General features: G+C 36.3%; 1 protein-coding gene across 1 annotated transcript; it reads right to left on the bottom strand.

Annotated features, from left to right (window-relative positions):
* Positions 1-7,065: 7,065 nt before the first annotated feature.
* LOC111906632 (protein VACUOLELESS1) lies at positions 7,066-11,350 on the bottom strand. The gene is made up of 15 exons (XM_023902404.3): positions 10,490-11,350; positions 10,111-10,401; positions 9,880-10,019; positions 9,416-9,521; positions 9,242-9,334; positions 9,044-9,133; positions 8,847-8,960; positions 8,653-8,760; positions 8,503-8,576; positions 8,356-8,410; positions 8,085-8,266; positions 7,863-7,992; positions 7,662-7,764; positions 7,465-7,562; positions 7,066-7,362 (listed from the first exon to the last, which is right to left on the bottom strand). The coding sequence occupies exons 1-15, from the start codon at positions 11,264-11,266 to the stop codon at positions 7,201-7,203; spliced, it is 2,523 nt and encodes an 840-aa protein (XP_023758172.1). The 5' UTR covers positions 11,267-11,350; the 3' UTR covers positions 7,066-7,200.
* Between the last annotated feature and the right edge of the window lie 1,091 nt (positions 11,351-12,441).

The following is a 12,441-nucleotide window of genomic DNA, read 5'->3' as shown; positions in this document are numbered from 1 at the left end:
GCTTCGACTCCACCAGATCTTTTTTTTTCTACTACTACTGCTCCCAACACTACCTCATCCTAGGCTTACCCTAGGGAAACCTCTGACTCAACCCAAATCAGTCCTTAGCTGCTGAAGGCCTCCTTGTAATGCCAATTAGCCATCACCTGAATACCATCACATGTGACGAGGCTCAGATAATCCTTCGAGTAAAAGACTCGTCCCTACAACGGTTAGACTCAAACAAGAGTTGCGCAATATGGCCAAATCCATCACTCTGAGATTATTCAACCCTGATCACATGTGACGTGACGTATTCACCTAATAGCTAACTCCCATCACTCAGAATCCCACAATGCACAAAGCAAGCAGCATTCAGACAAGGGAAATTCTAACCATCACATACTCAAGCAATCATAATCTCATATCAAGAATTTGTACTAGAATGCAGCATAATCTCACATACTCAGACATAACCTAAACGGACTACCCTACTACTGTCTAACCAGTGCTATCATGCAGCTCAAAAGCACATAGAACATGCACATAAGGCATCCTCCTTAGATCCTTAGTCCTAATCTAGCATGTTGTTCTACTAACTAATAATCATAGTATAAACTTGTATGGGTATATTGGGGTACTTACTTGAGCTTGGATGATTGCATGCACCACACCCTTTTCTCTTATCAAAATTCTTTTCTTTTTGAATTCTTTTTGCTTTTCTAAAACTGTTTTCTTTCCCAAATTCTTTTTACAAAATTGTATTTTAAAAAAATTTTGTACCAATCCCTTAGTTTGAGTCCAGACACACCCGAGGGTATGTCCGAATCCCTCAAACCAAGGCTCTGATACCAACTTGTAACGTCCCGAAAATCACGATTAATTTTTTTTCTTTAAATCATTACTAAAACCATATTCATAAAAACATATCATAAACCATAACATAATTCAGAGTATTAGTTTCCAAAACATACTTTTATTATCAGAGTAAAACATCTCAGGCTGACTAATCAATGATGTGTGCCATGCAATCACCCCGAACTCTCCCTCCGCTACCGGAAGTACCTGAAACCAAAACTGAAAATCGTAAGCACGAAGCTTAGTGAGTTCCCCAACCTACCACATACCATACACATACACATACTGAAAATACTAGGCCTCGCCCACTACTCCGGGCCTCGTCCGCTACAACAGGCCCCGCCTTGCTTCAAGCCCCACTCGGTGTACAGATCTGTTTCCCTTAGGCCTCGCCTGTCTCTGGGCCCCGCCGCTAGCATATACTAACATACAATAATATCATAACACATAAACTGGACATATACTACTGCATTCCTGTCCTTAGGCCTCGCCTATCTTGGGCCCCGCCCATGTCCTGTTACTGATGAGTCATGGAACCCCGTCCACGCTCCTACTGATAGTGAGATATGGGCCTAACCCACACTCACTCCCTTCCTACCTTGGGCCTCACCCCTGCGTTGCTGTTAATGAGATGTGGAACACCGTCCACACTCTGCAATTAGTGAGATACGGGACCTCACCCACACTCACCTCCCTACCAAGCACATACATGTATCACACAGACAACAAGTATAAACTATCATACAAATCATTCCTTGGGCACCCGACCGACATCGGACCTTGGTCCTGAATATCATACTAGCAAACAATGCCTAGGGCTAACCCCCGGGTCTTCCTACTCATAACTACATGGGTCGGCATTGTGGCCGTAAGCCCATTCACACAAAGGGAAACTCACCTGCGCTGCTGAACTTTGCTGATAACCCTCCGGTTGCTGACTGGAATTTCCCGATTGCTGCTTCTTCGGCTCCCCGAATTACCAAGATCACAATATCACTTAGCCCAATATCATAATCGCTCTCAGGGTAAAATTACCATTTTACCCCTACCCTATAATGGTCCACAACTAGAGCCCAAAACATACTATAAAAAGATCCAACATTAAGTAGGCTTCCCAAGCCCACCATTGACCCATAAATGGCCCAATTTGCTACATTGGGCCCAATCCCATTATTGGGCCTTAACTTATGCCCAATACATATACTTGGCCCCTAAACACTGACTCCTGATGGCCCACTAAGGCCTAAAGACCTATAGTCCAAAACACAACCCACACCGAGGCCCAAAAGCTCAAGGCCCAAATCTGACAACGTACGCGGGGCGTACTCCTAGGTACGCTGAGCGTACTGGCTGATGGCTTGTACGTCGTGCGTACCTCCTTGTACGCCCAGCGTACAGCCTCATTAAGTCAACTTTCCAAGAAGTGCTTAATACCTTGATTCAGAAGCTACAAACTCAGATCCAAGTCTTATTCCATGTATTAAGCCATAAAGTCACTGACTTGGTGACTTTATATGGCCCAAACCAACCCAAACTCTCAAAACACTTCTACTTCCATAAAGGGGCCTAGATCTCATGCATGGACTTAATAGGACCATAAAGGTTGGAACTTTACTGCTCGCGCGACTCATATGACTCTAAGGAAGGCAACCCTGGTCTTAGAAACGTGCTTAGGGCTCAAAGACCCAATCTTGGGACCAAAAAGTCCATAAACTTGAACTAAAGGAGATCTAAGAGATTAATCATCAAGCTCAAAACTTTTTACCTTGAAGAGGTCCGAAATGAGGCACTTATCCCAGATCTACAAGCTCTAGCTTCCAAGGTTCCTCCTTGCCAACCTTCTTCTTTTCTCTTCCAAGCTTTAAACCACCAAAGTGGGTTCTCCAAGGTCAAGATCTCACCAAATGAGGGTATGAACGTTCTAGGGTTTCTTCTGAGGTTGGGGAGGCTCATATGGGGGCTAAGGATGAAACCATTATGTCCTTTATATAGTGCTCAATCCATAACTTTTAGCGTACATTGGGCGTACCTCCACGTACGCTGGGGTATACCTTGGACATCGCGACCAAGTTGCCCCATTACGTCGGGCGTAACCCAGCTTACGCTGGGCATACCCACGCGTGTTCCAAACATGCATGCATGGCCTTCCATGCAAACTTTTCTCCATAAGGGCTATTATGTCAATATCTTCAAGCTGTCATAACTCCTTCATTCTAAATCCGTTTCTGATGAACTTTATATCCACGGAAAGGTGGCGAGAAGCCCTACGCTTCTAGCAGCACAACTAAGACCCACAACCTTCTCAAAATAAACTCCCACCCAAAAATGACCAAAACGCCCCTAGCTTTGGTTTCTGAAATCCGCGAACGAATACTTTTAGAGCAGGGTGTTACACCAAATCTCAGATCCATCGACCAAATATGCCATGGGACCGTAAAGTTCCAGACCTTATCACTTTGGACATCTAGAAGGTCCTTACTCATGGTCTTAACCCATTAAGACCTTCTCATTTCATGCATGGGACAAACCTAACTGTTGGGAACTTATTTTTATCACTCAAGACCTCTCCTAAGGTCTAAAAGGACAACTCATTTCGTCTAAGGCATCACATGCACCATCTTGGGGATTATTGGGACAATAAGACTTTCATAAAGTTAAATGTCTAGATCTATAACTAATAATCACAAAGCTTCAAGCTTTTTTACCTTCTGGAGCTTCAATGGCACAATATAACCTCAGATCTATGGCCTAGCTTTCCTTCTCTAGCTCTTTGGTGCAAGTCTTCACTTTCCAAGGTTCAAAATGCACACCAACTCACACTTTACACACACACACTAGGGTTTGGGACATTTTTCTGAGGTATGGAGGCTGAGGGTAAGCAAAAGAATGATCCACAAGGATGCTTATATAGTCCCTAACCCCAAATATTAGGGTTTCCATCGGACATAAGTACGCCCAGCGAACATGAGTGTAGGCCCAGCGTACTAGGGTGCGCCTAGTATGCTTAGCGTACCCTTATGTACGCTTAGCGTACTCTTCCTAGTCCCAAAGTTGCAACTTTAGTCCTTATACTTCTCGCGACCCAACACAACCAACTCCAAGGACCAACAATGACAACTTATAAAAGGAAGAAGGGTTTTCAAGATATACCTGCAAGGTTCGGGGCATTACAACAAACCTCTGCTTTTTCACGAGGATCTGCAAGCTTAGAAATGTACTTCCATTTATCATGAGGGGAGGATCATCATGCCGGACCCTTCCATTTTGTACTGGAAGAACCTGAAACCATAAACAAATCCGCAAGCACAAGACTTAGTGGGTTTCCCTAAAAAATCACATACATCATACATATAATATTACAACATGTGACTGTGTGTCAGGTCCGTATCAACCGCAAATGACAGCAAATGGTTGTGTCGGGTCTGTATCAACCCCCCGAGTCCATAATGACTCTGAGCCTAGATTGTATATATGCATATATCATTTAATCACATCAGTAAAAGTCATACAATAGCATACATTCTACACAAACAATATAGTAGGTCGACGTTGGTGCCTTCGACCCACTAAGATGGTAAGAAAACTCACCTTACAACCTGAAAAGATAGCAGAAAAGAATGTTGCACCAACTGTCACCTCTACATGTCACAAGAGTCCAGAAGATGTACAACAAGATGATAAGAAGAGTTGCTAGATGAATCCAAGACCAAAAGTCACCTTCTTTTTCGTCTCGGGATCCGGATGTTACATCTCCAATAAAATCTCAATATTTTGGATTTGTTTACGGTTTAATCCTAAATTTTATTTTTTTGAACAAATTCCTGATTATTTTAAATTTTGTCCTAATTAATGAAACAATACTTTTTTTTCAACATAAAATGACAGATTATCGTATAAAATTAGATAATCGGGACTTTTCTGTTCAAAATATAAATGTTGGGAGTAAATTGTAAACTGACCCAAAATATTGAATTTTTTTTGGAGATTTCCCTAAATATTTATGGTAAGTGTTATATATATATATATATATATATATATATATATATATATATGTGTGTGTGTGTGTGTGTGCGCTATATGTAATGTATTAACTTTTGATGGTTATATTCAATGATGTGCAATATACCATATACGGTGCCTTTGGTATTATCTATGTATAAGGTGCAAAAGAGATTGGATATTTCTTAAGTGTAATGTATTTTATGGCGTAATACATGATATTCATTTTATGCTATTAATTGGTGAAAAGTTTACGTCACATAGGGGTATCATGTGACTAATTTGGGTGTATTAGTGAGCCTTATAACAAGTGTCTCAAGGCAATATCTATTTAGTGTATGAGTTTCATTGATGCTAACTAATATTAATATTGGATTGTTGATAAATAGTTAGTGAAGTTATTTAATAATTTGGTGTAGTAGACAATTGTGTCTAATTGATACTAGATTAACAAGCAGTAGTGTTTGATATACTAAGGCTTAATAGACCATAGAGTCTAATAGCTACCGGTGCGATGAATATTTGTATTTATCATATTGATTTGTTGGAAATTAATGATGATAGATAGATTGGGTGTTAGTATTCAGTATTGAGACGATAGAACGGGAAACATATATGTGATTTTTATTGCGATATCCAATGCAGGTGGCAACGAATATTTATTTGGTGATTTGTCGGTGTGATATTCAATGCACATAGTAACATATATCTCTTTGGTATATATCTCTTTGGTGATTTGTCGGTACGATTCCAATGCATGTGAATATATATATATATATATATATATATATATATATATATATATATATATATATGGTTATTTAATAATGGCAATGCCCATGTGGTGTCTGTATCTTAGCCATATGTTATTTACTCTTGCATTATGGGTGAATCATAAGTTGAGTACCTGGTGATAGTTAAGCATATTAATTATAGAGTAGGTTACTAACTACATTCTTTGTAGCTTACCATTTTGTTCTTATATACCTTTTAGGTAAACTTACTAAAGAAGCAAGGAACTACAGAAGAGAAGGAAAAAAAAGTAGTAATGCCTAGCTCGGCTCTTTATCGTGATTTACTGTATTTGATCTTTGATGATAACAAGTTGTATTTAAGGTGGTGTTTGTTTTTTGTCCGCAGATCTTCCTAGGCTCTTCTGCCTATGAGGCGCAGACCACGCGTAGACATTAGCCTTCGCAGACTGTTTGTTTTTTTGAAGACTGCAGACCTAAAAATATCTGTGCGTCCTCTTCTTGGCGCGGATGTGGACCAAAATCTTCTAACATCTTCAGACATCTTCTAGCCTAAAAAAACACATATACTTTATTTTTTTCTTTAATTTTTTTGAATTTATATTTATTCCAACTTTATTAGTGATAAAAAATTTGAAAAAAAAATTACAATACTTAAAAAAAAGTTCAACGACACAAACATTATATTTTTTTGACAAATTTATAAATAAATGTTTATTACAATAACGGTCGTTGAAGTATAAATATGAAAATATATATATATATATATATATATATATATATATATATATATATATATATATATATATATATATATATATATATATATATATTCTTATATTTTTATGCCAAATTTTATAAAACATTGTTTAATAAAACACCATCAATTTCTTAGAAAAAATATTTATGACACGTTTTTAATTAATTTAATTGAAAAAATTGAAGTTTATTTCCATTCATTTATATATCAAATTTTTTGATTCTTAATTACAATGCATAACTTACCGACCAAAATTATTGGCTTTTATCAAATATATACGTTAATTTATACCATTTTTATTTTCATTTTTTATACAATAATACATAAATTTTGATTTAGATTTGTTAATTATTTATAACAAAGTCATAAATATATTAAAAATCACTTTGTAGTTTAAAAAACTAAGTTTATTTAGATTTTAGTTTATTTTAGTAGCCTGCAAATTTTAAAAAAACAAACAATCTTTTTTTTTTTTTTTTTTCAGAATGCAGACGTTTGGTCCACCTCTTCTGCTGCAGAGGTCTACAGATGTGGTCCACAGACTGCAGACATTTTGCATCAGAAAAAACAAACAACCAGCACCTAACTGTTTTATAAATTAGCAAGTAAACCAAAATCCAAAATCAATTCCTTCTTGTATTGAATGAGTTCGATTTCAAGGCAAAATATAAATAATACACAAATCAAGAAAACAAACAAAAATTTTGCAAATCACACTCAAGCCCAAAATCTCAACTTACAATAAATAATATGTTTATACAACAATTTTTTACATCAAGATTCCCTTTTATTGAAATAAATATAGCAAACAACTCAAAAAAAAAACACTCTCACACTGCATGATAATGACAACTATGAAACACCTGGGAAGGATAGTCTATCCCTGAGAGTATCAAAAAGTGATGAAGCTGTTGAATCTTGTAATGTGTTTCTCAGACGCCCCAACAACTCCCCATCTTTACTCTGTGATGCAGCATCTGCAGCTTCCTTTCCCATGCCTATTCGAGCATACGCCTGCCATTTGTCAACAACACACACAAACATATTTTATTTTTTTTAACTCCAAATCCACATATTTGAATTATATTCCAAAAATATAAAGAAATATATACAAACCTCTGCTTTTTCACGAGGATCTGCAAGCTTAGAAATGTACTTCACAGCTTCACCTTTTTCCTCAGCATCAATGCATGCCTCCACAAACGGCCTAAAACCTATCTCACCAAATATTATAAAATTCAATTACTTCCCATACAAAATTTATATATAAAAAAAATAAAAAAATAAAAAACTTTGACAAAATGATTATATACCAACTGGAGGCCTTTTTTCCTTTGAAAATTTTTCTAAGGCATCCCAGTCTCTGATTGTTGCCAAGGCAAAAACTTTGAGCCAATACCATCTTTTCTCTGAAACCTGATTCAAGATTTTGGAATTATACCATAATATAAGTCCATTGCTTAAATTAAATCAAACATTCATAAAATTCAGTTAGTGAGTGACTCATCTTTGACCTTGAATTCTGTTTTGACTCTGAGTGCAGCCCGATGATTGCCCAATACTATGCATGTCCTGATTGTGTCACTGATACTTGAATCAACAAATATTGGTTGTTTTGTGCTTACTTCTAGCTCATGTTGCATCCTGCAATAAATTTATTATTATTATAAATTATAAATTATAATACTCCAAAATCCAGTTCTTTAAATTTTCAAAACATGTCATAATCATAATACCTTAATAATCTAGCATGTTCTTCAGCAGCCTTGGACTCAAAAACATGCTCCTTAGTTTCAGCAAAAAGGTTTTGAGCTTTTTCAATGAGTTTCATACGTGGAGTATGAAGTGGAGATCCTCTACTTGCCATTGGATTCTTTGCTAATTCCCATGATTCTTTCCACAACAAGTAGGCAACATCCTACATACAACATTCAACAACACTTAACTTCTACTTTTGTTTTACCAAATCAAAAATATCAGTGTTTATCCCAAAACATAACCAATTACATGAAGTTGACCAGTAGAAAGAAAGAAATCCTTGAGAAACTCATGCTTATAGCACCTGAAATAATAGACACATCCATCAAAAAAAAAAAAATCTTCATATTCTCATATGAAATTAAATAGAAAAAACTTATGACAATCTCCTTTTACCTTGCATAACGTATGAATAGATCACGTGCAATAGGTCTAGCTTGTATCATTCCAAATAACTCCAATGCTGGTCTCTATACAAGTCAATAATTTGAGAAATTAATTTTAGTATTATATTTATAATTAATCAAATAAAAAAACAATAAATACCTTCTGCCATATATGAAAGAGAACAAGATAAACAAGATCAGTATCGCCACTTTCAGTTGCCTTAGTCAGAGCTGTATCTTCTTCCCCAATGCCTAGTAACAGAGGAACCTGAAAAGTTGATATGGATCATATCATATATCATTCATTAAATTTTTCATATCTTGTATTTTTGAACTAAGTAATAAACCCTAAACCTGCTTTGAGGAGAGAGGTTCATGTTCAACAAGCATAGCAGCTAATTTCCTCCTGCCACTCTGATCTGCATGAGCAGCAACTGCAGCATAAGAAATGCTTCTGCACAATTTTAACTGAAATTTCCCAAAAAGTCAGTAATCATTGAAATTGTAACAAAATTATAAACCATATAATAAAACTTAGCAGTTAGCACAACCTTATCAAGTAAAATTTCAAGGAGAGTAACATCAGGAACTGCTGATGATACTGTAAGCTTTGAACAAGCCCAGTGCATGATAACCACTTCCTGGATAAAAAAACCTCAAAAAGAATCAATCCACCAATCAAAACTGAACAAGTCATATCATATATTATACATCATAATGATTGGTGAAGAACAATACATAAAACTTACTTGGTTCATTCCAAGGTAATCTGATATCCTGAGTGCCAGGAGATGTTGGTGGGCATTAACCAATCGACCAATCAGAACTGATGGTGTAAGCAACTAAAGTACAGATTAAAAGCATTAATGTAATAAAGAATAATTGTGAAAGTGAATTATGTTTAGGTGTTAAAAAAAAAAGACCTTGTATTGATGTATGCTTAGTGGAATCCCTGTTTCTGGGCTTCTAACAGCATTTAGAACACGCAATGTTTTACTCATCTCCTGAATGCTCTCACGTTGAAATTGGCTGCCAAAGCCAACTGGATATCACTATCGTTAACAAAAATCAGAAAAACTTAAAACTTAAAACCACCACCACCATTTATAAGCTTAACATTATCAGCTTCTCTCATTTCTTAAAGAAAGCTTAACATTATGGCAAAAGGATGATTACTAGTTTTAGACCAACATACGTTACATGAAAGACTTCACTTGCATTCAATAAAGTTATTCCAAGCCTTCAAACATCAAGTGGACAAATCAAATATATATAGATGATTGTTCACCATATCCACTATTATCACAATATATATATATATATATATATATATATATATATATATATATATATATATATATCTTCTACCAACAGATGAAAAACTTACCTACAAAACGCTTGCCCATAGCTTGCAGCTCTCAGTAGTGTCTGTTGTAGTGAAGGATCAAACTCATGTCCTGCAGCATCTACACAGGCTTCAACAGCCTCAGGCAACGATGTTTTTATCAGCCTCAAATTTTCATCAGCCTGGAATGGAATAAATCAACATTACAACTTAGAAAGAAAGAAAGAAATGTAAAGTCTAATTCAAATTTCAAAGATCAAAATGACACCCTACCTTTGCACTCCTCCTGTCAAAATGATCCAAAGCATCATACAATAAAGCTGCTGGTTCTGTGCTCCCAATCTTGAAGATAGATTCAGTAGAAGCTGGGACCCGTTGAAGAAACTCCATGTTTAAGTTAGACAATATCCTAGCTCCATCACACTCTGGGATAAGGATAATGGGTTCATCATAAAGATAGCGAACTGGATCTCCATATGGGCCCACCATCAGAAGCATATCATCCCAATACAGCAACACACTGTCCATTCCACACCAAACAAGTTGCTCTGGAGCTAGGGTAGACTGTACATAACAGGATGTTAATGGCATCCCATACATAATACAAGATAAATATGGTTTTTTGTATCAACAAGAGTGTCATAAAACCAACCTCACAACTGTACTCAAAGATGATGCTTGAGAAGTCAGTGGGCATCACAAGAAGCTGACCATCGTGAGTGAATGACGCCATTAACTTGCCATTATGTGAGATAACCATCTTCTGCAGAGTTCCTAATCCATCACCTACAGTCTGAACTCCATCTTCCTCTACCAACAACACATGATCTCCAACTCCGAGCAACACCTCCACATTCCCGGACATAGTATACTGCGGCTCAATCACCGCCATACAAAGGGGGAATTCCTCTAACCCCGTATCAGCGAGCTTACAGGGTTTAGGGTTTTTCAAATCAGGAATACAGAACAACTGAAAAGCCTCATTGATACACACAACCCCATTGCCCCAAAACACACACTCAACCACACTGTGTTCGAAACACTCCGTACCCATGCTAACATTTGATTCAATTATCTTACAGTGGATGTCATACCTATAAACGGTGCCATCTTGTGTCACACAGACTAATACTTGCTCCTCGGTCCACGACAATCCGATCAAACGTCCGCCGGGGTTTCTCCAGACAGTTTCGGAGATTTGGCGGCCGCAGGAGTTGAATATTCGGAGTTTACGAAGGGCGGATTCGGCGTAGAGCTGGACGATCTTGGATTCGTCTCGAATGACGGCAATTGGACCACCGAATGGGGCGCAGGCGACCTTGTTTCGAGCAAGATCGATGTTTTTCCATCGTAATTGGTAGAGCTCTGGTTTTCGGTAGTACTTGTCGCCGAGAAGTTGCCATTCTGCGGCGATGGAGACGCCTGCCATGTAGTGATCGGCGGTGACCTTCAACCGATTGGTTGTGAGATGAACTGTCCTATAATGAAAAACCAAATTATTTTCTTTATGAATTGTGACATCTTAAAATAATTGGAAAATATATTGAAATTTATCCAAAAATAGTTATAGTTTATCTATGTTCTATCCATATTAACATCAAAATTATTATTATTACATGATTATTTAGGAACAAAAATATAAATATGATTAAAATTTTACGAATAACGCAATATGAAAACTTGTTATTGCTTTGAATAGAGATAATAATGTTTTGCATGAGATGATGCGAGACATGTTAAGCAATGTTTTTAGTAAGGTATGGTGTTTGGTCCTTCTTTAAAATAATCAAAATTAAAATAGTTATAAGTTTTAAACTATAAATACATTTTTATTTATCGGTTTACAAGTTGTATAAAAAGTTGGTAACATGGAACATGGTGATAAGCTTTAAGTAATGCATAATATTTAAATCTAACTATCAAATATAATTATACATTGACAAATGATATACTATTAATATCATTGTCCCCTTCTATGGTACACTTATTTTCTTTTATAAAGTTTTATACAAGGTGCAATGAAAACAAAAGACAACGTATAAAAAAGTTGTCATCCATCATATAACTAGGGACGTGTAAAAAAACGATCCAATTCAAACCGACTGACACATATTAGATATCCAATCACAGTTGAATTTAATATTAGACGCATATTGGATCAGTTTCGAAATTTCAATATCCCATTGAATCGGTTCAGTTATTGTATGGCAATGAAAATCCATTTACTATAATATTCATCCGATTATAATACAATTAATATCTAATATCAATTATTAAAATTATTAATAAAGATAAATTTGATAATTTATAAATCGGCTAAAATTTGGATGGATCCAATTGGATAAAACTGGATAGATTCCAATTTCATGAGATATCAAATAGATAAAACTAATCCATTCCAATTTGCAATTTCTAATTTGATCGGATCGGCCAAATTTGTCTGTCGATTAGAATGGTTGTCATTATCCAATATCCAACAGAATGATTAGATTGAATCGATTGTGTAAATAACCATTGGATATCCAAAGATGAACACCCCCATATAAATGAGACAACTCACCGAGTTTTGAGGCCTTCATCCAGTACGTGATGTCGAGCTCAATG

The sequence above is a fragment of the Lactuca sativa genome, chromosome 8, assembly GCF_002870075.4.
Source record: "Lactuca sativa cultivar Salinas chromosome 8, Lsat_Salinas_v11, whole genome shotgun sequence".
NCBI classification, from domain to species: domain Eukaryota; kingdom Viridiplantae; phylum Streptophyta; class Magnoliopsida; order Asterales; family Asteraceae; genus Lactuca; species Lactuca sativa.
Note: the sequence above shows the minus strand (reverse complement) of the source record. Positions and strands in the feature narration are given on the sequence as shown.